The 25,786-nt window shown below is 41.9% G+C and overlaps 1 protein-coding gene across 2 annotated transcripts; it reads right to left on the reverse strand.

The window, feature by feature from the left end:
• Positions 1 to 447: 447 nt before the first annotated feature.
• LOC107748471 (alpha-N-acetylneuraminide alpha-2,8-sialyltransferase-like) lies at positions 448 to 13,463 on the reverse strand. 2 transcript variants are annotated; one of them, XM_016563253.1, is made up of 5 exons: positions 13,129 to 13,463; positions 11,774 to 11,918; positions 7,461 to 7,570; positions 5,166 to 5,258; positions 448 to 3,215 (listed from the first exon to the last, which is right to left on the reverse strand). In XM_016563253.1, exons 1-5 carry the CDS (start codon positions 13,305 to 13,307, stop codon positions 2,723 to 2,725), a joined length of 1,020 nt encoding a protein of 339 aa, XP_016418739.1. In that variant the 5' UTR covers positions 13,308 to 13,463; the 3' UTR covers positions 448 to 2,722. The 2 variants fall into 2 exon arrangements, with proteins under 2 accessions (XP_016418739.1, XP_016418742.1); XM_016563256.1 differs by lacking the exon at positions 5,166 to 5,258.
• Between the last annotated feature and the right edge of the window lie 12,323 nt (positions 13,464 to 25,786).

Consider the following 25,786-nt stretch of genomic DNA (forward strand, 5'->3'; position numbering starts at 1 on the left):
TACACATCAGCCTTGGTTGAAAATGCTTAAAAACAATTCTGTGAGGTTATTTAAGTCTGAGTTTGGGGGGGGGGAAATTTAATAATCCTTAGATTTGGTTAAAAACTTGTCCTTGATAAAATGATGTCCATAGCCTTTTTAATATTGATAAAGGCACTCATTGGCTTAAAGTGTGAAACTATGGTAATGGAAATTTCTGGAGATACTCAGATGAGTGCACACATTTCCTTTGCTATCAGAGCGAGTCTCAAAAAACTTGCTAAGAACAAGTCCGGGTCATAGTTCACCCCAAAATTAAAAAAATGTTTTCATGACCATTAACACTCCTGGAATTAAGCATAAGTATTTATGCACCATTATTTGCTGTACCGTCTTTCATTTATGCCAATCTTTATTTATTTATTTTATTTGAGCTTTAGTTTTTTCAAAAACACATTACGATAATGAGAACATGGAGGGGAAATGTGCTTAATTGCCATTTTTCTTTTGATTGGGGTGAAATGTGACCCGGTTATGCTCACTGTAGAGCTTGTCAATATTAATGCACAAACAGCATGTATGTATACACAACAACTTCTAGCTAAAAATCTGTCAGAACTCATTTCAGTCAGTTTCAAGTACACATTCTCAGTGTTGTCACGGGTAATATTATGCTACATTCAGTTTTTTTTCATGTAGTGGAAATGAAAGTGTAAACTGAATGTAGAATTAGATAGTGGAACAACAGTTTTAAGAGAATCTCGCAAAGCAAGTTAGTCAAGCTGTCTTATAGCTAGCTACCTGAATGCTAACACACCTGCTTTAAATGGCAGACACATTTAAAGGCAACTCTGTTCTCCCATTAAAGGGATAGTTCATCTAAAAATGAAAATTCTGTCATTTACTCACCCTCATGTCATTCCAAACCCACAAGACAAATCTGAGAGATTTCTGTCCCTCCATTGAAAGTCCATCACACCAAAACTTTGACGTTTCAGAAAGTGCAAATGAAAACCAATGAGGTTTGTTCTTGGGCATCAAGAAAAGAACAGTTGGGCTTCCATTTACCATATTTCGAGATGCTCACATGCACACGTGTGCGTTGATCAATCTTTATGTATAACTTCAATCTTTATGCCTCTTCATGAGGCTTGGATTAAACCGCTTGATTGCTTTTACAATGTCTTATATCTTTTTGTTTTTTGAAGCATGAAAATGTAGGCTTTCAATGGAGCTCAAAACTCTCCAGTTTCATGAAAAATATTTTAATTTGTGTTTAGAAGATGAAAGAAATTCTTATTTGGGATGACATGGGGTAAGTAGTTGATGACAATTGTAATTCTTGGGTGAACTAACCCTATAAATACTTAGGTTTCTGGCTTTATATCAACATAATAGTGCATTCTCCTACCAGTCATACCTATTGCACTGATGATATATCAAGACTAAGCTGGAGTGCATGTGTTACAGCTAGCACCTACAAATTTAAATTTAATTCCCTGTTTAACGAAAAAAAAAAAACAAGTCAAGGAATCAAGTTTCTGGGCAGACTACCAAAATGGCTGCCATTACATTCAGAGAACCCATGATTCTTGTGGAAATCGTAACGAAACTGGTGATTGATTATTTACACGTTCTGGACTAGGTGTCCAGCACCTTAGCAGTCAAAAAAACATTTATCGTATGATTGGTGCCCCTTCGACCATGTGACGAGGGCTTATTACACCACTGCATAACATCAAATGACTGAATTCAAACACATACATATTATACTTAAAGATGCCGCCACAGGTGTCACCATGAACTCAATCGCACTTTTTCCATCGGTACACAAACAATTCACTCACTCTTCTACAGAATTTAGGCCTCCATCCATTTTGTGGAAGTCTTCCAACTGGATGTAGTCTCTCAACCCATGACTTCCCAGTCCAAACTGACAAAACACTATGGTCATGTAAGAAATGAGTTTCATGACTGATCTAGACTGACAAGGTGGTTCTCAGTAAATGTCCTACTTCACTGAATGTTAAAAATAAATAAAACTAGAAATATATTCACAATAATACATGAACTGCAGCCGTCATTTTAAAGCAGTCTCAAATTTTTGAAACGGGTGTTTAAAATGTGGCTGTACATTCAATGCCTTCCCTTTTCCAGGCTAAACCTGTAGTTTTACACTGATTTGTGTATATGTGAACACTGCGAGAAAGATTTTCACATTATTCCTTATTCCATTTCCTCAAAACTCTAAAAGAATCAGTGTTCAAGACTAAACAAAACAAAAAATGCCAAACGATCAAAGCATTGCTCCCAATTTCCAAGTTCCCATTTAAAGTTCTTAAGACATTGTTTGAAGCAGCCCCTCCCCCAATCTGTCTTTATATTAAGTGAACAAAGAGTCCTTAGATTCAAGGGTCCAACTGCTGGTGGATGCAGTTTAAATAGGTCACATGACACCTGAGCCCCTCATCACCTCGGCACTTCTACAGACGGACACAACAAGCTTCCAGTGAGTGCATACATGAGGATGGGTACACATGCAAGTCTTTACAACAGTCCCTTGGTAACAAGAGGGTGGGGTGTGTTGGTAGCAGTTGAGGTTCAAGCATATAGACACCAAAAAGAGGCCCAGCTTTGGGGGTGGGACACCACTTCACAGCCCACTGTATTCACATGCTAATCGCCGTCCTGGCCATCCTGTTCCTTTGGGGATATACGGAGTTGCCCCTGGCAACACTTCCACTTATTTTTCCCTCTTAGGCTCCTGTCCTTCTTTTGCACAATCACCAACCCGCATACGCAGCGTGCCGCTCTTGTGCAAGTGCCAGAGTTGCAGGAACTCCTCAGGCATGGTGTGAAATCTTGAGGATGGGAGAATGTTGTCATAATAGTGGTGGCTAACCGGTCTCTCATCCAGCCCCACCGAAAACGGCCAGAAACCGTAAGTGGTTACCTCTTCACACAAGCCAAGGGCAAGGCTCACCAGGAACAGCCCTGTGGACAGCCGTTTGCCATGGACGCCATGGTTCTTCCAGAATCGACCAACGTTTTTCAGGAAGTCCGGGTTGGCAAACAGGACGGTCTGGCTGGAGGCGGAGTCTGCAAGGGTGTGGTATGCCCGCAGGGAGGGGTCAGTGCCAGGCTTCATGGAGAACGCTGGTATGTAGATGTAGCTGGAACCAAATGCCTTCATACTTTCTACGAAGGATTTGCGGGACCATAGTAGGTTCTGAAAGCTGATAGGGAAAAAAAAGGAATGATACACAATTTTTCCATTTAATGTCAATTTGGAGTGATGTGTTCTTTAAGTAAAAAATGTTTCAAAATACACATAAAAAAACTATTTTTCTGTAACCAAATTGTTTCATTTAAAGATACTGTGGCCACAATGGATGAATAAATGATTGAACTGACCCCTAACTGAAATCTAACTAACTGTATTACTGGTTAACTTTAGCTCTTTATTTATACTGTATCTTGTTAAACATCTCGTTATTTCCATGGCACTGTGTGAATAGTCAAGTTATAATAAATAAAGTGTCTGAGCTTAAGCTTGTTTCTGAATGCATATACCTTTAGGAACACTCATATTACAACACAAGCATATTAATATGCTGTTTTTAATAATATCAATAATATAATAATGTATAAAAAGACCTGGTACTGACCCTGGCACTAACAAAGCACTTTGGAGATCTCCTGCCAGCTAATGCAAGTAGTAAACATGCTAATCCACGAAGAAAGGTCAATATTCATCCCTCAAGACGTAGCCAGCTGTTTGCAGAACTGCGTGTTCTTTTCTAACCATTCTGTCTCTGTTTTCCTGCCGTTGCCGCATGCAACTAACTACCCCAGAAACCACAAATAGCTCAGGCTGTTTCACATATAGAAGAGCTTTATGAACACTATCAGACAACAGTGCAATGTAATTGTAAGCTAAGATGAACAAGACATAGAAAAGTTGTAACAGAAAAACATGGTACAGTAGAATGAGAGAAAGCATTACTTTATTGAAGTACCACAGTTTTGCAGAAGAACATATATATAAATAAAAAATACAGAGTCAAAACAACAATGTAATTTATCAGACATTTGTCTCTTGACTAAAAAGATAGACCGGTTTCACACCGCAAGCATGAGCAGCGCATATTTTATTCGGCGTGCATGATAATAAACGAGTGCATTCACCACTGGAGCAAGAGCAACGCGTGAGCGTCAAGCAGGAGCGTCGCATGAGCAGCACGGAAGCGATGGTTTCACCACGAGTCTATTTTTGCTGCACTACTCACACTCAAAGTAACAGCAGACTTTTGACTGGCAAAATAAATATGATGTGTTACAAATGCACAGGATAAGCATGTCTAGTGTGTTTTAGCAAGAATTGAAGTATGTCAGGAAATGAAAAATGAAAAATATGTTTAGAAGATTTACCCATTTAAACTTGTTTTTAATTATTTTGGGTGAAAGTATGGTGTATTATTTAAAAAAAAAAAACATTATAAACAGCACATTCTATATCGAAGTATTACTGAAACGACATGATTTGAGCTGTTTTCTTGGTTGTGTTTGTTGTTTAAACATTTACAGGTACATCTCAAAAAATTAGAATATCATGAAAAAGGTCATTTCATGAGAATCCCCATGTTAACAAACTTTCAAGACTTTAAAACTTTCAAGTTTATAAAGGACCATCTTCCAAAAACAAATTTATAGTTGTCTTTGTAAAGAAATATATAGCTTTGGAGCCGCTGCTGTGACGCTGTACAAATGCTTCCAGTCTGAATACTCTGGCGAGTCTGCAGCTGCAGTGTTCAAGTTCAAGCTTGCGGTTTGAAACAGGTGTTAGGGATGTCAAAAGTATCAGTGCAAAGTCAGTACTAAAATAATTGTGATAAAAAAGCTAACAATTACAATTGAACAATTTCAATTTTGATTATATTCAGTAGTGCTGTCACCAAAGCAAAGCCTGCTGTGACAAAAATAATGATGTGCATCTATTATGAAACCTACGGTAATCTCCAGGTCGAGTAGAAAGGTGCCGCTTTGAAATCTAAATTATTGTTTCCATTGTTATCGATATGCACTACTGAAATATTAGTATTGTAATTAAATAAATCATGAATCCATAACCCCCCAAATTAAGAAAAGACAAAAACATAATTAAGAGAGAAGGAGAAGACACGTACTTCTTTTCAATAATGCTAGGATTCGCGCTCACCAGGTGTGTTCTGGTACCAACATCAGTGGTGTACTCTTTGGACAGAGGAGGAAGGTTACATCTAGAGGTAGAGGAGAGGGATAGAGAATGCAGAAAAAGTTTTGTTGGAAGTGATGTTTCTCAGTCTATGTCACAAGAAAGCTTTTATATGTTGTTAAAGGGATAGTTCACCCAAAAATGAAAATTCTGTCATTAATTACTCACCCTCATGTCGTTTCAAACCCGTAAGACCTTCGTTCAACTTCAGAACACAAATTAAGATATTTTTGATGGAATCTGAGAGCTGTCTGACCCTGCATAGACAGCAATATAACACTGTTGAACCCCTGATGTCACATGGGTTATTTTACAGATCTCCTTGTTACGTTTCTGGACTTGGGAACATTTCAGTTGTATTGCTGTCTATGCAGGGTCAGACAGCTCTCAGATTCCATCAAAAATATCTTAATTTGTGTTCCGAAGATGAACGAAGGTCTTACGGGTTTGAAACGACATGAGGGTGAGTAATTAATGGCAGAATTTTCATTTTTTGGGTGAACTAACCCTTTAATGTTGTTATTTCTTAATAAAGTGAAAACTTTAATAAAAGTCCCACGTCTTATTGTGATGCTACTAATACTTTCAGCTCCATATTAACATCTTGCCTTGAGAATGTCTGCTCTATCACAGGTTAGCACAGGCCAGCAACCAGGTAATCAAGGTCTTCAGGATCACTAAAAACTTCTAAGCAGGTTGGAGATCTGCAAGAAAAGTGGCCCTCCAGGAGAAGGATTGGGCACCCCTGGGTTAGCACTTATGACATCCTCTAACCCCTGGTTCACTGATCTCTCTGTGACCATCAGATCAAGCTCTGAGCTACCGAGAATAATATGGCCAAGTCAAAAGACTCAGCTGACCTGAGCACATATCAATCTCTCCTATCCTCTTTCTCCTCTGTGTTTCTGCTGCCAAGGTCACTTAGTACCAATACATCTTCCAACAACATTCAGTGACCTCTTTTCTACACCACATACCCACAACCAACCACCGCCTGTATGCAGTCCTCTACTCTGTTCTTTCCCTCTTCTCCCATCCCTTAGACCAGATTCTCTCCCATCTTTCACTGACTCCATCTATCCTGACCTGGGCATCAGAGGTATGGCACTTCACTGTTTTCAGCCTTATCTCACGGGCAGATCCTTTATGGTTTTCTGGAGAGGAGGGGTGTCTGAGCTAATCACTGGGGTGCCTCAAGGTTCAGTGCTTGATCCTCTCCTTTTCTTGATATACACAACCTCACTATGCTTGATCAAAAAGGCACATGACTTTTCCTATAACTGTGGAACTAATATGCAGCACTACCAGTTGTTCCAATCTGATGACCCCACTGTCTCAGTTTGTATCTATGCTTGCCCTTCAGTCATTTCAACTTGGATAGAGGAAAGTCACCTCCAGTTCAACCTTGCGACCCCAGAGCTCGTAAATCACAGCCAACCAGTTAGTCGACCACCACATCACTGTTCCATTGGATTCATCAACACTAACACCAACCAGGACAAGGAACCTGGTGGAAGTGTTTGATGACCAGTACCAACATCTCAACAAAAGCCTGGTCATGCAGGTTAATGCTTTCTAATATCAGGAAAACCAGACTATTTTTTTCTGGGTACACTGCACAGCTCCTTGTCTAAACACTTGCTCTATTGGCCAGCCTTCTAGTCAGCACATATAAGCCTCTGCAGATGATACATAACTTGGCAGGACATCTGCTCTTCAGTCAATCAAAGAGGTTCCACACCATACTTATCTAGGTTTAACTTCACTGTCTTCCTGTAGCTGCCTACTTCAAATTCAAGGATTTGATGCTAGCTTTGAGGACTACAACTGGAAATGGAGCCTCCTACCTCAATCTTCCCTTCTGCAATTTACAGTCAGTGAATGAGGGGCACAAAACATTCCTTCACAATGAGGCACCTTCACTCAACTGTGATGGGACAAACTGCCTGCCTTCATCCAATTTGCTGAGACCATTACTACTTTCAAAAAAGTTGAAGACATACCTTTTCCTCAAGCACTTTTCTAAACCACATCCATAAACAAACTCTTTCTGCATTAAATCTCTGCTTTAGCTTGTGTACTAATGTTTATATTCAAACTTGACATTATGTGCTGCAAATATAGTTGGATAGAAGCGTTTTCTAAATGAATAAATATAAATGTAAAACTAATTCTGTATGATTTTTGATATGATATGACACTCAAACAAATATTACCATCTTCTCACCTCATGATAAAGTCAGCTTGGTCAATTTCTTTTCCACAGCCACTGTGTTTCAGGACCCCTCCATTGCCCACAACCGAACACTTCTTCAGAGGAAGCTGCAATGGTGTATCCTAGCAACATAAAAACAGTGGGAGTTACACAAATGGGTCGAAGCAATAAAGAGTCACACACACACACACACACACACACAGTACGTTTCCATTTGTTTCTTTTGATGAATACATATTCAAATCAAGGTTACTTCAATATTCATACACTTCAAAGAGTGGTGAACAGTTCATAAAAAGACCCTTTGTAAGACCCCCTGGCAATTAATTTGCATTACAGGCCACCAATTTCATCTCACCTCACACATACATAACTAAACACTCATCATCAGACATTTTCCTTCTACAGGAGTTATAGATTCAAATAAAGAAAAAGCCTATAAATCAAAAGCAGATTACTATGTTGTAGTTTTTTTTTTGTTTAATTTGTTGTGCTTCCAGAGTGTTGTGGGTAGTTAGCAGGGAGTTGATACACTGTTGCTAAGCTGCACTGAGTGGTTATTATTGTATTGCTAAGTGGTTGCAAAGGTTTTCTGGGTGGTTTCTAGTGTATGATTAGGAGGCTTTTTTTTATTGGTCCAGGACAGAAGGGCTTACCCCATAGTCTGTATCACATTCTCATCCCTACATATGGCTTGGGTCTACTGATTTATATCAGTAAATCAACTGACTTGGTGTGCTAATACAAAATTATGTAGTCAAAGATGTGCAGCTATACTATGGATTCTACTTCAGAGTGTAGGTAACATTTACTGAATATGTCATACTAGTTACTAAAACAAACATTTTAAACATTTTGATCAGACACACATATCATACATGACACATTACTACTAAGCAAATGGCATTTTGACAGAGCACAAACACACATGCCAGAGAGGTGAATTTTGAGGCAGTGGATCGGTGGTCAGCAATAGGTTTAAGAGAGATGACACATTGAAAGTAGAATAGCTTAGACAATGTTCACCACAAACATACAGTTATTCAACAGTTTGGTTCCTTTTATACAAACCGTTATATATGCAAGGAGTTTGAAGGGATAAAGAGTAATCACTAAGGCAGTTCCTTCCCAAAAAGGCCATTTAGTCACAAGGAATATGTTAAAAGCAGACTGTAACCTATGCTCTTTCCTCTCTTCCATGTGGTTTCTCTGAAGCTACAAATTCATTCTCTCCCAGGTAATCTCAAATCGGAATCTATGTCACGCAACTATTTTTAGTTACAGTTACTTTCTCTATAAGAAAATTAGTTTTGATTTAATATGGCAATGAATTATGAATGAATAATGCAACAAAGTGCTAGCAAATGCACTTTGGCTTCTTTGGGCTGTCATTGCAAAGGGTTATTAAATGGATGAGAAATGCACATCATCATGCTTAAAGGGGTCATATGATGCTATTTTAAAGATCATTATTTTGTGTATTTGGTGTAACAGAATATGTTGACATGCTTTAATGTTCAAAAAACACATTATTTTTCAAATACTGTACATTATTGTCTTAAACTAGTAACAAAACATACTTACAGTCGCCGATTCAGAAGTGCCAGATTGTCATTGCTAAGTCGGAATTGACCCTTTTTTTTTTTTTTGAAACAGCCTTTGTGCACAGCCAGCCTTGTACTCTTCTAGGTTCAAAAAACTGTCGTCCATAAAATACTCCAAAGAGAAAGGAAAACTTGAAATCGCATCATATGACCCCTTTAAACTTTTCTTCAGTCATTCTGGCATTCCTACATTAAGAACTAACATTGTGAAACCACCATAAAAGTTAACATCAAGTCAATCGATTTATTTTCTGTTCTCCACTAACAAAATAGAAGGCTAAAGCATAAATCACAGGGGAAAAAATGCCTGCAGAGTTTAGATTCAACCCTAATTAAACACAACTGATCCAACTAATCAAGTCCTTCAGGCTTATTTGAAAACTACATGGTATGTATGTTGGAGCAGGGTTGCAAACAAAACTCTGCAGGGCTCCAGCCCTCCAGGAATTGAGTTTGACACCCCTGGTCTAGAACATCCCAGTGCATTCATACTATACATCAGCACTCTCTAAATGAATCTACTGAAACTACTGTATATTTCATCCTGTAAATGTCCTAATCTTTTGTTTCAGGGTTTGTGATTCTCAAACATTGCTGGAAGATGTTTTTAGTTAATGCAATGATGTACACCTTTGATTACAGGTAAATGCACTTTAAATGACAAATTTTTTGGATACCAGTCGGTGAAACGTCATGCAAAAATCCCTCAGAAGAATGAAGCTCCAGTAGGATCATATCGGCGCTCTCTTATCTGTGTCAGTGATGCATAATGTAATGGTAAACATTACATGCAGATGGTTAAATTCAATTACAGTAAGTCTGACGTATGCTGAAACATAATACTGAGATTGACAGTAAACATCCTTTAAGACTACGTGTGTAAATGTAAATCTTTTTAATGGCTTCTCTGGGCACAAATGTCCCATTAAATCTTCAATAAAATTATTCATTTATCCCTTTTATTAAAAAAAAAGACATTGTGTCCATAGTAACATGGCCCACATAGCCCATAGATCTTATTGAATAATCGTCCTAAATCACAGTGTAACTACATTAGAGTGAGGCTGGTGTGTTTGTGAGTGTGTGTGGGATAATGCGTTGTGTGTTTGTGTGTCCATCTGCGTGGGCTCTGAGACTGTGTAGGAGGAACATTGCGAATGAAAGGCAGAATGGTGCCCAGTACAGGACAATCAGGGCCCATGCGGGTGTCTCTCCCATGCCTGTTTATTTTTAGAAGGCGGAGTGCTGAGCTGAGCCTCAAGGAGTGTGGGGGTGGAAAGAAAAAAAAAGGACCAACTGCTTTGCTTTCAAACAATTCCACATTCATAAATATGTTTTATAGCAAAACCATTCCAGACATTTATCTGTAATTTCAGGTAACTGTTGAATATACGAAGGTCTTCACATATGAAAAATATGCAACTAGATTTAAAACACCATTAAAATGTGCTATTACTTTACTAAGTGATGAAACTTTCATTTTTTTATTCGATGTACAATTAAATGGACAACAAAATATCTACTAATTTAATACTGTAATACTGAAAGAAACCAACAATATTTGCTCACGATTCAGCGTAAAAATCACGGTTTGGTTCTGCTGAATTTATGTTTAACCGTACTTGTGTGTACATGTTGAGCATATAATCTTGAATTTGAACAAGAATTTGGAACGGTTTACACCATTCTGTCATGCATTAAAAATTGTATCAGGAATTACATAGAGGTTTATGATGGAAACTAAGGGTGGGCAGAATGTTGGTATATAATGTATGACAGCAGAAATGTGTGAAAGCAAACATGAATTAATGTTAAAATACAGTGATACCGAGGAAGTCAACACAAGGAAGTATTATCTGTTTAAAGGGGTCATATGATGCGATTTCAATTTTTCCTTCTCTTTGGAGTGTTACAAGCTCTTGGTGCATAAAGAAGATCTGTAAAGTTGCAAAGACTAAAGTCTCAAATCCAAAGAGTGTGGATCGCCGGATCGGCTTTCACCATGGACGAAGTGGAGTTCAGCCCGGGTCTTCACATGTGGTTGCCGCAAGCCCGCACCGTTCTCAAGCCCGCCGGCCGCCACTCACTCAAGTCGGTCTCCGCTCACTCTAGCCAGCCGGCCGTTCCTCACTCTAGGCCTCCGGCCGCCGCTCACTTTCACGCCGTGTGTGCCGTTGTGTGTTTCGTTGTGAAAGCAAAACTACTATGTTTGGTCTTCCAAAAGAGGACACGACTAGAAAACAGTGGTTAAGTTATATTTACAACACTGTTCCAGAACAGTTCAAACCAAATATTCAGATGTGTGCTGCGCATTTTATGGAGGACTGTTTCCTGATCCTGGTAGAGTAGACTACAATGCCGGCTGTTCTGACTCACAGAAGTAAGTTTTTTATATTTAAAGGATTTGCCACTGATGATTCAAACGTGAGTGGAAAATAATGTGTTTTTTGAACCTTAAACCGCATAAACATTTCATTACACCAAATACACAAAATAATGTTATTTTTAGCAACATCATATGACCCCTTTAATATTTGTTTTACTATTTTGAGTCTTATGTTGTTTCAAAATGTAAAGCTGATGCCAGACTTGGATTCAGATAAATGATTACATTTCACAAGAATCACCAGTCACCACTACTAGATCTATATCCTAGTATAAAGCTGTTGCAGCAAAATCTAGTCATATTTTTGGCTCATTGACTTTTATGAAAGATAGTACCTGAACAAAGAACGGGTAGGTTTCATTGTTGACTGTGTGATAATGGTAGATCTCCCCATCGTACCACAAGACTTTGCCTATTGGCGAGTTCTCCTTAGTAACTGCAAACATCCTCTTTGGGTCACAGCATTCTGTCAGCAGCTTCCTGCAAAAAAAGCAGAAGCAAAGGCTTTTGAAAATGGCCTTTCTTACGGACTGGGAACAAACAAACATTTTTAAAAGCACAAAATCTTTTATTCAGCAGAGATTTCTGCACAATTACACTCAAAATAAGTTGATTACAAATATGAAAGCAAGCATAATTGGAAAGCATCTCAGTTAAATAAATAAATAAGTACTGCAGCTTTGTTAAGTTAAATTTAAGACTTTGTAAGACCAAACAAAGAAAATTCAAGGAATTAATGGAAGGGGTCACATTAAAATTTATCAAAATGAAGTACATTTATGATTAAAAGAAGAACAAATATCTGCAAATGAGGTCAGAAAAATTACCTTTTCAAAGGGAAAATAAGTTAATTTTTCTGACTCCATTGATATATGTTCTTGTTTTAAGCATAAACTCACTTCATTTTGATACATTTCTCAGAAAACAATACGTAATACCTTCATTTAGCATCTTTTCTAAACGTGTCTCGACTTAAAAAAGTTTCGACATTTGTAACTTGAAAACAAGACAAAAACACGGAGTAAAAGAATATTATTATTACTTTTTATTTATTTTATTTGTTTTTTTCTCCATGCATGCAACTTCTAATTCCATGACTATGAATTTAAGACTTTCTGCTCCGACTGAATAATGTCTTAATTTATTGAAAGGTGAATAAAGACTTTTAAAGACCTTTATGTTCTTTTCGATTTTGATCAACAGATTTATTTCAAATTTAATAAAGTATGATATGCTGATTATAGAACGTTAATCATTTTTGCAACAGTTGCCGCAACAAATTTCAAACCGAGATCATCATCATAATAAAATGTAACAAATCTAATAACAGAATCAGCCTCTTTGTGAAGTCACAAATACGAGCCTTTCCGGGAGTTCAGAGCGGGGAGACAGATTCAAACGCGTCTACCTCTCTGCGCATGTGCGTTCTCTTAATCGGTTTTTCGGGGGATACGTCTGCACTCAGCAATACTCGTATGTCAGCATGAGAGACAGATTACATGGACGAGACACTGAGTGCAGCCGCTCCATTTACTTAATTACAGTTAGAGAGAGAGACTACTGAGACTAAAATGTCATTCCAAATCGCATCACAGTACCAATTCATCTAAGATATGCGGCATTGCACATCACAGATACGCTCACAATGAATGAATACTTTAATGTGACGAATCTAAAAGCACTGAAATACCTGTAAAGATCTACTCCGGTTTGGTTTCTGGTCCAGATTTGTCCCTGCCGCAGAACCTCATCCACCATTTCCTTATCGCTGGGTATCCTGTACACGGGGAAGATGTAGAGCCACAAAAACGCCAACACACCCAGAGTGGCCCATATATACTTGCTCCGGTGACATCTCAAAAACACCATTCCGCCGATCTGATCAGACAGATGACTAACTTAGTTCAAAAACACGTGCTCACGGCTGACCCGTTTTTTTTTTCTCGGTGCCGCGGCCACTAGGAGCAAAAAGCCGCTGGAATACCGTTATCCTGCTATTTCCATTACGCGGCGTGAAAGAGGCCAACAGTGGTGCACCAGTGTCAGATTTTCATACATGCATCAAATTCCTCCTCATTCCCCTCACTGCTGCTTTGCTGTTGGATGCGCTCAAAATCACAGTCGAGTTATTCTGGGATGCGGCGGATGCGATCACCTTCATCGGTTCCGTCTGGACCAGCAGGAGGAATCTCACGGGTTTTTATAGAGGATCCAGATATCCCCTGCCCCCATCACCCCTATTGCAAACCGTCTTGAACTCTCCAACAAATCTGATCTCTGCACTATCCGGCTTCATACCGCCTTTAAGACCACATCACGGCCCATTTCTGTGTCTCGCTCTGCAAATTAAAGTGTAAGGCCTTCCCTCCAATCTGGCCGTCTCGGATGTAATCTTCCGAATAAGTGAGAGACAAAGCTCAGTTTGCAAGTGCTTTAGCACGCATCGTTGCCCTCATTATTTGTTACGGTGCTGCCCCCTATTGCTGTGTGCACAGTGTGTTGCCTCCAAATGGTAGCCTATGTGAAACAGTAGGGTAGACTGACACTTTCTGCTTTTTTCATCACTACACAAAAACTAGATGCTGAAATGAAGTGATCTTTCACATTATATTTCTTTTGCTTGTGTACTTAAATATCATAAATTGATAATAGTTTAATAATAAAAGTAGTTTAGCCTATATTTTTCACAATTAGCTCATAACCATAAGGTGCATTTTTGTCTTAACTGTACCCATATTGTACAATTGAAACAGTACCATGGTACAGTTGAGACACCCATTCTTAATGTTCTAAAGCTGGCTAACCATTTATTGCTAATGTAATAAATTACAGTTGTGTAAATCCACATCATTCTTAAAGGGATAGTTCACCCAAAAATGAAAATTCTGTCATTAATTACTAACCCTCATGTCATTTCAAACCCGTGAGACCTTCGTTCAACTTCGGAACACAAATTAAGATATTTTTGATGGAATCTGAGAGCTGTCTGACCCTGCATAGACAGCAATACAACTGAAATGTTCCCAAGTCCAGAAACGTAGCAAGGAGATCTTTAAATAATCCATGTGACATCAGGGGTTCAACAGTAATTATACGAAGCTACGAGAATACTTTTTGTGCGCAAAAGAAGGTATGGGGCCCAAACACAATAACTATTTACATTTACATTTAATCGTTTATCCAAAGCGTCTTACAAATGAGAAGAGCAGATATAAGCAATTCAGACCAATAGGAGGGCAACAGTATACAAGTGCTGTAACAAGTCTCAGATAGTCTAGCACAGTACACATATCAGTTGTTGTTTTTTTCTTCAGAAAAAGAGACAAATAGAATAAGAAAATGTTAGCATTAATTAGTCAAGTGCAGACAAAAAAGATGTGTCTTTAGACATTTTTTGATCTCAGCTGCTCGAATTGAGATAGGCAGGTCGTTCCACCAGCTTGGAACAGTCCAGGTAAAGGTCCGTGAGAGTGATTTCGTGCCTCTTTGGGATGGTACCACGAGGTGTCGTTCATTTGCTGAACGCAAGCTTTTGGAGGGCGCATAAGTCTGAACTAGTGAGTTTAGGTACTTTGGTGCAGAGCCAGTGGTTGTGTTGTAGGCAAACATCAGTGCCTTGAGTTTGATGCGAGCGGCTATCGGCAGCCAGTGCAAACTGATGAAGAGAGGTGTGACGTGCGCTCTCTTCAGCTCATTGAAGACCACTCTTGCCGCAGCATTCTGGATCAGTTGCAGAGGCTGGATAGTACATGCCAGAAGGCCTGCTAAGAGAGCATTACAACAGTCCAGTCTGGAGAGAACAAGAGCTTGGTCAAGGAGTTGTGTGGCCTACTTTGATAGGAAGGGTCTATTCTTCCTAATATTGTATAAAGCAAATCTGCAGGACCGGGCCGTTGTAGTAATATGATCTGTGAAGCTTAGCTGATCATCAATCACAACTCCAAAGTTCCTGGTTGTCCTAGAAGGAGTTATGGTTGACGAACCTAGCTGTATCGAGAAGTTGCGATGAAGTGCTGGGTTGGCTGAGACCACAAGCAGTTCTGTCTTCGCAAGGTTGAGTTGAAGGTGGTGGTCCTTCATCCAGCCAGAGATGTCTGTCAGACAGGCTGCAATGCGAACAATTACTGTTGGATCATCTGGTTGGAATGAGAAGTAGAGTTGAGTGTCATCAGCATAGCAGTGATAGGAAAAGCCATGTTTCTGGATGACAGATCCTAATGATGATATGTAGACGGAGAAGAGAAGTGGTCCAAGCACTGAGCCGTGAGGAACCCCAGTAGCAAGAAGTTGTGACTAATGGCGCTTTTCCACTGCGTGGTATGACTCGGCTCGGTACGGCTCAGTACGGCACAGCTCGGCTCGGTTTGCGTTTCCACTGCAGTTCAGTACCGCTTTAGAGTGGGCGGGATTATTCACATGTCGTTATAGTTGAGCCACCTCTACTGCCGCGACTCCTAAAAAACTTTTTAATTCCACGTCGCCCCATCAAGCTCTCGCTGGATCCGCTCCTCTGCTATCAACAAGAGGAACGTCTGTACTTCCTCAACAGACAACGAAACAGCCACTTTTTGGTTGTTAAAAAAGGTGCGCTTGTTCAAAACAGTTGCGTTCGATCCTTCGCTGGCTGTGCTGATTTAAATCTAGCGGTTCTTTTGTGTTTGTGTCGCAAGTTCAGTGACGCAGGTAGTGACGATTCTCTCTGGCCAATCTGTGATCAGCAGAGTTTACACGTCACATTTTGGTAACGGTACGGTTCGCTTGGAACCCCAACCGAGGTGGTACTGTACCCAGTGGAAAACCCCCCAAAAGTGAACCGTACCGAGCCGTACCGTGCCGTACCATGCAGTGGAAAAGCGCCATTAGAAACCTCCCCTCTCCAAGACACCCTGAAGGACCTACATGAGAGGTAAGATTTCTTTCTTTCTTTCTTTCTTTCTTTCTTTCTTTTATTTATGTCCCCTAAGGGCAATTGGTTTTACAGCAAGACCAGCATACAAAAAAGACAATTTACAATACTTAAAAAATTACATTAAAAATTACATAAAAAAAAAAACACAGGACAACACAAGACCAAACAACTACCTGCTTCCACCTACTCCCCACCTGCCCGAATTTAGCAAAGAGATAGAAGTAGGAATAAATGAATGTTTGTACCTGTTACTCCTAACAGAAGGAAATCTTGACAGAGAACCTGAGGGTAAAAACTGAAACTCAGAGTAGAGAGGATGGGAAGTAACCGTTAAGATAGATTGGGCTTTTCTAACTACCTGGCGATTATATAGGTCGGTAGGATGACTCTGCTGAACTCCTAAAATCTTACTGGTAGTGTTAACTATTTTCACCAATGCAGTCTTTGCCTTCACACTAAGACTGTCATACCAGCATAACATAGCAAATGTTAAAACAGACTCAATATAAGATTTGTAAAACAGAGTCATCAGGGATCTATCAATGTTAAATTTGGACAGTCTCCGTAGACAGTACAGACGTTGCTGGCCCCTTTTACAAATCTTCTCCACATTGACATTAAAATTCAGCTTGTTATCAGTCACACATCCCAAATATACTTATATGGTGGATCATATAAGTATATTTACTAACCTCAACCTCCTAATCTTTAATAGTGGTTCTCTTTATATCACGTTGATTACGCCTAAAATCAATATGCATGTCTTTAGTTTTTAACACATTTATTTGCAGGAATGCATTATCACACCACTGAACAAAATCATCTACCACGAGGCCATGGTCATTTTCATCCGCATGGAGGAGGCTGACAATAGCTGAATCATCTGCATATTTTACAATAAATCTATTCTCATGCCTACACCTGCAATCATCAGTGTATAAAATATACAGGAGTGGAGAAAAAACACATCGCTGAGGGGACCCTGTGGATGAAGACAGTACCTCTGACAAACACCCATTTACCCTTACTCTCTGAATTCGACCAGTTAGAAAGTCAAGGATCCAACCAATGATACAAAAATCAAAACCAAAGCTCAAAAGTTTCTCTACTAAAATGTGAGGTTGAATCGTATTAAAAGCAGATGAGAAATCAACGAATAAAATTCTAGCATTAGTTCCCTCTAAATGCTTAAGTACCAAATTCAACAAGGTGGCCGTAGCATCCTCTACCCGAACATTACTAAAGAGGTCAGCGCAACTGGTCTAAAATCATTTAGTTCTACTGGATGATTATTTTTAGCCACTGGGATGACTGTAGAGGATTTCCATAATCTCGGCACCTTCTGTTGAGTAAGGGACAGTTGAAAAATATAATAAAAAATAGATCCCAATTGCTCTGCACAGGAGATAAGCAGCCGACCTTCAATATTATCAGGGCCCGAGCTATTCCTAGCTTTTGAATGTTTAAACATGTTAATAATATCCTGTTCTTTAAACGGAATTGGTCTATTACCAATTAAATAATTTTTCTGCTCACAGAGAATATTCTCAAAATCATGAGTATCAAACCTTACAAAAAAATCATTGAATGCTTGTGCAAGCTGAAAACCACCTCTATACCCTGCCAATACTATATTAGAATATCTTTTAGGCTTTGTCCCAACTATGGTTTTCATGCCATCCCAGACTGAGCCCAAATGACTATTTCTTAACTCCCGTTCTTTCTTCTCTTTATAATGCAACTTTGCCTTATTTACTGTATCTCCAATTCACTTCCTTTTTTAACTGATTTAACTCAGAAAGATTTCCTTTCTGAAATGCATGCTGTCTTTCTTTAAGCAGCACCTTGAGTGATTTAGTTATCCATGGTTTGTTATCTGGGTACACCTTTACAGACCTTTCAGGAATAATGTTATCAACACAATAGGACACATAACAGCTAACAACATCAGTAAGTTCATCTATGTCAGCACATGACTCTTTAAACATTTCCCAATCAGTGCATTCAGAACACCCTTGTAGGGTCAAGATGGAATCTTCAGTCCAGTTCTTATACTGTCTGATTAAAATTTTCTCCCTCCTTAGGGCTGTACGATACAATGGGACAAGTTGAATACAATTATGGTCAGTCCCGCCTAGCGGGGGAAGAGGGAGAGATTTATATGCACCCTTTATGGAACCATAACATAAATCTAGAGTCCTATTATGTCTGGTTGGACATGTGACATATTGGTAAAAGTCTCTCAAGGTCTTATCCAGCAAACAATGGTTAAAATCACCCATAATTAACATTGGTGCATCGGGAGAAATAAGTTGCAATCTTTAGGTTACTTGTAATATACTTTCTGAAGCTTTATCACCGTTTGCCTTCGGATGAATATAGACAACAGTAACGAATATTTGAGGAAACTCACGTGGCAGGTATGAAGGGCGTAACGATCCAGACAGTAATTCAACATCTTGAGTACACAGTCTTTCTCTCACAATGATGTTCTTACAGTACCTTTGATTTACATATAGGCAAACTCCTCCTCCCCGCGACATGCACGTAGCACCAGCATTTATGTCCAAGTGCACCGGAGCACCAAACCTGTCCATAGTAATGTCCGAGTCCGAGTCTCTGTCCGAGAGCCATGTCTCCGTGATGGCCAATAGACACAAATCTCTAAATTCTGGCTGGAGTCTAACATGAGCTTGCAACTCATCCGTTTTATTACGAAGAGATTGCGCATTAGTTAGAATAATGGACGGCAAGGGAATACGGGAGAGAGAGTGTTTGATCAGCTTTACATGAACTCCACCCCGTTTACTGCGTTTCCTGGGTCTGAGTGGATAATCGCTAGTGGGATTACTTCCTCCACATCGTAGATCTTTGTAGCTGTTCAAGTTAGGTAGAACTAGATCCGAAGGTTTGTTGACCCAGCAAGATGAGTACTGTGGATTTGGAAGCTGCTCTTGCCAGTCTCAGTGCTTCAGTAACAGAGAGCAGGGCAGTCTCAGTTGAGTGGCCGCTTTTGAAGCCGGATTGGTTGTTGTCCAGGAGATTGTTCTGTGCAAGAAACATAGAGAGTTGGTTGAACACAACTTGCTTAAGTGTCTTTGCAATGAATAGAAGGAGGGATAACGGTCTGTAGTTTTCTAAAAGTGCTGGGTTTAGAGTGGGTTTCATAAGCAGTGGGGTTACTCGAGCCTGTTTAAATGCTGTGGGAAAGTTACCAGTGTGAAAAGAGCAGAGGTGTAAAGTATTGGAGTAAATGTAATTAGTTACTGTACTTGAGTATCTTTTTGGGTACTTTGTAGTTGTACTGAGTATCAAAGATATTAGCAACTTTTACTCTTTACTTCACTACATTTTTGAATGAGTATCTGTACTCTTTAAAAGTGCTGGGTTTAGAGTGGGTTTCTTAAGCAGTGGGGTTACTTGAGCCTGTTTAAATGCTGTGGGAAAGGTACCAGTGTGAAGAGAGGTGTTGATGATGTGAGTGAGTGCAGGTATAACTCAAGAAGAAATGGCCTGAAGGAGGTGAGTGGGGATAGGATCAAGCGGACAGGTAGTAGGATGCTTGGAAAGGACAAGTTTGGAAATGTCTGCCTTCAAGAGAGGAGAGAAGGAGGAGAGAGAGTGTGTATGTGTTATGATGTGATTGTCAGTTTGAGGTGTGGAGAATTGGCTGCTGATGGTTGTTGTTTTTTTATGAAGAATGTTGCAATGTCATCAGCTGTAAGAGTTGAAGAAGGAGGGGGCGGAGGACAAAGAAGAGAAGAGAACATTTTGAAAAGTGTGCTAGAGTCAGAACAATTGTTAATTTTATTGTGGTAGCATGTCGTTTTAGCAGTGGAGACATTTGCAGAGAAGGAAGAGAGGAGAGACTGATACAAAGTAAGGTCAGTAGAGTTTTTTTGATTAGTGCCACTTCCTCTTTGCAGCCCTGAGTGTAACGCAATGTTCACGGAGAACATCGGACAGCCAGGGTGCAGAGGGGGTGGAGAGTGCTGGTCTGGATGAAATGGGGGCAAAAGTTGTCTAAGCTAGATGTTAGAGTAGAGCAAAGAGTGTCAGTAGCACTGTTAGTGTCCAGTGCTGAAAACTGAGCGGGTGGGGGAAATGAGGATAGGTGAGAGGGGGAGAGTGAGCGCAGGTTACACCGAAATGCGATCTGCGGAGGAGTGCGAGTTGTGTTAGGAGTCAGTTTGAGGGTCAAAGTGATGAGGAAGTGGTCTGAGATGTGCAATGGAGTAACGTCTCGAGTTACTTGACTGTAACCCTGTTCCTTGAAAAAGCGGGAACGAGATGCTGCGTATCAAACGCTAATGAGAACATTCTTTGTTCAACTGGTTGTGAAGCACGTGTGTCAAACACGCCAAGGATTGGCTTAAATAACCTCGGTGAGTTACGTAATTGATTACGTGCACCTGCAGGTTATAAATAGACGTGAAACGGACATACCTTCAGGTTACGCTTTGTCTGAAGAGACGCCCAGGCACGTCTACAATGCGGCATTGAGGCGCAGCATCTCGTTCCCGCTTTTTCAGGGAACAGGGTTACAGTCAAGTAACCCGAGACGTTCCCTAACAAAAGCTACTCTCGATGCTGCGTATCAAGCGCTAATGGGAAAGAGATTACCAACGCCGCCGCACTGGAAGTGCCTGGACCCCCCCAAGGTTGTGTAGTGTGTGCGCACAAGCATTGAAAAAGGTCTCAGACTTGCCTATGGGATGTTGACTCAAGGACATGTGAGCCCAGAGTAGCATGGACATCCAAAATGATAGAATCTGACAAATGTGTGCGGAGAGGACCAACCTGCCGCATCACACACTTGCTGCAAGGGGACACCTCTTGCCAAAGCCGTAGAAGATGCAACCCCACTGGTCGAATGGGCCCTAACTCCTAGAGGTGAAGCTTGACCACGCGCCTCATAGGCTAGGGCAATTGCATCCCTTACCCAATGTAACATAGTTTGCTTCGTGGCAGCCGCCCCCCCCGGTTGCGGCCCCCATAGCATATGGAAAGCTGCTCCGACTTACGCCACTGGCTGGTGCGGTGGACGTAAATCTGAAGAGCACGTACTGGACACAGTAAGTGAAGTCTTTCCTGCTCCGTTGTCGTGAACGGCGGAGGGCAGAAGGCTTCAAGAACGACCGGATGTATGGTCAAGAATGAAACTTTCGGTGCTGACTCTAGTGGTTCGAAAGGGGTCCCGACCAGACCCTCGAGCACAATAGCTAAGTCCCATGAAGGGTCTGTCGCTCTCGTGGGCGGCCTTAACCGCTTAGCTCCCCAAATGAAGCGGGTAACTAGATGGTGCCTTCCCACAGAAACCCCATCAATGAGAACATGGCAAGCCGAAATGGCGGCCACATAGACTCTGAGAGTACCAGGACATGTGCCTGAGAACAATTTCTCTTGCAGGAACTCCAGCACTGAAACAACTTGGCAGTGAACTGGGTCTACATGGTGTGCCATACACCAATTCTCGAAAATGTGCCATTTGAAGGCATAACTTCTTCTAGTGGAGGGAGCCCTAGCATTTAGAATAGTCTCTAATACGTCGGCTGGAAGCCCAGCATCTCTTAGTTGGTCCCCCTCAGGGGCCAGACATGAAGGTTCCAGAGCTCGGGCCGGGGATGAAATACCGTCCCCTGTGCCTGAGATAGGAGATCTCTCCTGACCGGAATCGCCCACGGCGAGCCATCGAGGAGGGATATTAGATCTGAGAACCATACTCTGGTCGGCCAACGGGGCGCTATCAGTAAGAGACGAGACCCCTGTTGTCGGACCTTGGCCAGGACTCCCGAGAGCAGAGCGATCGGGGGAAATGCGTAAAGACCCCATCTGGGCCACATATGGGCCATGGCGTCCAGACCCAGTGGAGCTGGAGGAGTCAGAGAGAAGTAGAGGGGACATTGTGCCATCTCCTGTGAAGCAAAGAGGTCCACCTCTGCTTCGTAAAATATTTCCCAGATTTGATTGACTACTTCGGGGTGGAGTTTCCATTCCCCGTGTGTCAAAGCTTGTCTGGACAGTAAGTCTGCTCCCACATTCATATGCCCGGGGATGTAAATCGCCCTGAGGGACAGGAACTTGTCCTGTGCCCAAAGCAGAACCTGCTGCGCTAGCCTGTTCAGGTGGCGCGAACGCAGTCTGCCCTGGTGACTTATGTAAGAGACTACCGCCGTGTTGTCCACCTGCACTAGGACATGGTAGCCTCTTAACTGCTGGAGGAAGTATTTCAGGGCCCGAAATAGAGCCATCATTTCGAGGCAATTGATGTGCCAGCCGAGAAGATGACCTCTCCAGATCCCTTGGGCTGGACGGCCATCCAAGACCGCACCCCAACCCGTGAGGGAAGCATCTGTCGTTAGCATCTTGCGACGACAACACAGACCTAGAGTGGGACCCAAAGTCAGAAACTGGGGTCTGAACCACATAGAAAGGGTACGAAACCCCTGGTGCGTAACCCTTATTTGCCTCTGGGGATTGGCCCTTGGATGAAATCCCCTGGCTCTGAGCCACAACTGAAACGATCTCATGTGCAGGAGGCCCAAGGGTATCACCGTGGATGCAGCTGCCATGAGACCTAGAACCCTCAGAAGGTAATGAACAGTAATTCTCTGGCCTAGCTTGATGTTCTTTAGGGCGTTTAGAATGGATTTGACGCGTGCAGGAGACAGCTGTGCCTGCATCGTGATCGAATCCCATACAACCCCCAAATACGTAGTCCTTTGAGCAGAAGAGAGAACGCTTTTCTTGGCGTTGAGTCTCAACCCCAGAGATTCGAGATGAGCTAGGACGACATCCCGATGTCGAAGCGCAAGCTCTTGAGACTGAGCCAGAATCAGCCAGTCGTCCATGTAATTTAAAATGCGGATGCCCTGGAGTTGCAGAGGAGCCAGTGCTGTATCCATGCATTTCGTGTACGTGCGGGCAGACAAAGCTAGGACGAATGGAAGAACCCGATACTGGTAAGCTACGCCCCCGAAAGCGAACCTCAGGAACTTCCTGTGTTGTGGCAAGATTTCGACATGAAAATATGCGTCCTTGTGATCGATTGTCACGAACCAGTCCCCCGATTGGATCTGAGACACAATCATCTTGATCGTCAACATTTTGAATGTTGAGGTAGCGGTTCAACCCGCGAAGATCCAAAATTGGACGCAACCCGCCCATCTTTCTTGGGAACCAGAAAATACCGGCTGTAATAGCCTGACTCTCTGTCTGGCAGGGGAAAACGTTCTATGGCGTTCTACACCCCCACAGTCCTGGGCACTCGACCCTCAGGACTTCTTCTTGGATGAAATAATCGTCCTCAGATCCGGCTTCTTGCTGGGCTGCTGAGATCGGCGAGCAACTCCCCAGTCCTTACGAGGGGGTGCACGGCTCGCCACACTGCTTCTGCGACTCTCGCCGCAGAGAAACCGGATTGGGTTGGGGCTGGGTGGCCGACAGCCCTGACGCCTGAGCACGGTGGGGAAGAAACTTATCAAAAGCTTCTGTGTGTCTCTTGGCCTCCCTGAACCTAGTGACGACCGTATTCATGGAGTCGCCAAATAGGCCAGAAGGCGACACGGGGGCATCAAGGAGGAACACTTTGTCCCTATCCTTGATGCCCGTGAAGTTGAGCCACAGGTGTCTCTCCGTGGCAACCAACGCAGCCATAGAACGGCCAATGGCACGGGCCGTCTGCTTGGTCACATGAAGAGACAGATCCGTGGCTTGGCGCAGCTCTGAAAATGCCTCCTCACTAATACTCCCGCCCATGCTCTTTCAGCAGGTCAGCCTGGTACGCCTGCAGAACCGCCATGGTGTGCAGGGCAGCACCAGCCTGACCCGCTGCTTGAAACGCCTTCCCCACCAGCGACGATGTTACACTGCAAGGCTTGGTGGGGAGGGTTGGCTTTTTAAGTGACAACAACTCCCAGGGGAGAGATAGCCCATGAGCGTCTCCTCCACCTGAGGCATCGTCACATACCCCTGCGCCTTAACACCCACGATAGTTGAATAAATCGACGTTGTGGGTACAAAGATACGCGAGGAGTAAGGCTTACTCCATGAACGAGACAACTCCTCATAGAGGTCTGGGAAAAAGACCCGTCGTCTAATTTGGAGTGCCTGGGGTTCTCTTGCTCCTGTGGCCAGTCTAACTTAAGCCTGGCCACTGCGTTAGTCACCACCTCGAGTAACTCCCCAAACGCTTTGTCGTCGCGCTTGGAGCGCTCAGAGGTGGCGCTCTCGGTCTCCATATCGCTGGAGGCAAGAGAACCCGCGTCCTCGTCTCGCTCTGAAGAAGCGCTGGGGCGCGCCTCAGCAGCGGGAGCAGGGACTTCGCGATCTGGGGAGAGCGCGAGAGAGAGAGGAGGCTCACGCACTCCTCGTCTCTCAGCCAGCTCGACGCGCGAGCCCCACGATCTTAATGAGGACGCCGAGGCTCACCCCTCTCGAAAGATAGCAAGCCTCGAGCGGAGCACTCCGATAGGAAATGACTCACAGTGCTCACACTCAGCGTCCTCAAGAGCAATAGCATGCTCTTCCCCGAGGCACTCCAAACAATAATCATGTGGATCATCATCAAGGATAACTTGTGCACACAGTGGCAAGCATCTCCTAACCGATGCACTAGACATGATCTAATTTCCTTTTTTTCACACACACACACACACACACACACACACACACACACAAAGCGGTCTCGAAGACAAAGAAACCTGAAAGTATGTCCGTTTCACATCTATTTATAACCTGCAGGTGCACATAATCAATTACGTAACTCACCAAGGTTATTTAAACCAATTCTTGGTGTGTTTGACACACGTGCTTCGCAACCGGTCGAACAAAGAATGTTCTCATTAGCGTTTGATACGCAGCATCGAGAGTAGCTTTTGTTAGGGAACTAAAGTGTTGTCCGTGGAGCAGTAGCATGTGTAGAAAATGTCTAGTTGGTTACCTGATTTGTGAGTAGCCGTAGTAGACACTCACTTGAGGTCAAATGAGGAAAGTAGGGTGTCGAAGTCAGCAGCCTGGGGTTTTTCTAGGTGGATGTTGAAGTCGCAGAGTATTATCAGAGGAGTACCATCCTCAGGGAAGTGGGAGAGTAACACATCCAACTCCTCCCAGAAGTTACCCAATTGACCTGGGGGACGATAAACAACTAAAAAGTGGAGTTTAACAGGGTTTGTAATAGTAATAGCGTGTGATTCAAATGATCTGTTGCCAGTTAAAGATGGTAAAGGATCAAATTTCCATTCTTTTGAGATAAGCAGACTAGTACCCCCACCCCTCCCAATCAGATGAAGATTTTGCAAAAAAGAAAGATTTTGGACAATTGTAAATAAATAAATAAATAAATAAATAATAAAAATAAAAATTAAAATTAAAATTAAAATTAAAATTAAAATTAAAATTAAAAAAAAATAATAAAAAAAAAGACAAAACAAAAAAAAAA

The sequence above is a fragment of the Sinocyclocheilus rhinocerous genome, unplaced genomic scaffold (assembly GCF_001515625.1).
Source record: "Sinocyclocheilus rhinocerous isolate Xijiao unplaced genomic scaffold, SAMN03320098_v1.1 scaffold78, whole genome shotgun sequence".
Taxonomy (NCBI): domain Eukaryota; kingdom Metazoa; phylum Chordata; class Actinopteri; order Cypriniformes; family Cyprinidae; genus Sinocyclocheilus; species Sinocyclocheilus rhinocerous.

Coding starts and splice junctions, on each gene's coding strand:
- LOC107748471 (XM_016563253.1), bottom strand. CDS start 13,307: ATGGTGTTTTTGAGATGTCACCGGAGCAAGTATATATGGGCCACTCTG. Junction 11,919..13,128: donor ACCGGAGTAGATCTTTACAG/GTATTTCAGTGC, acceptor CTTTTTTTGCAG/GAAGCTGCTGACAGAATGCT. Junction 7,571..11,773: donor CCTACCCGTTCTTTGTTCAG/GTACTATCTTTC, acceptor TTATGTTGCTAG/GATACACCATTGCAGCTTCC.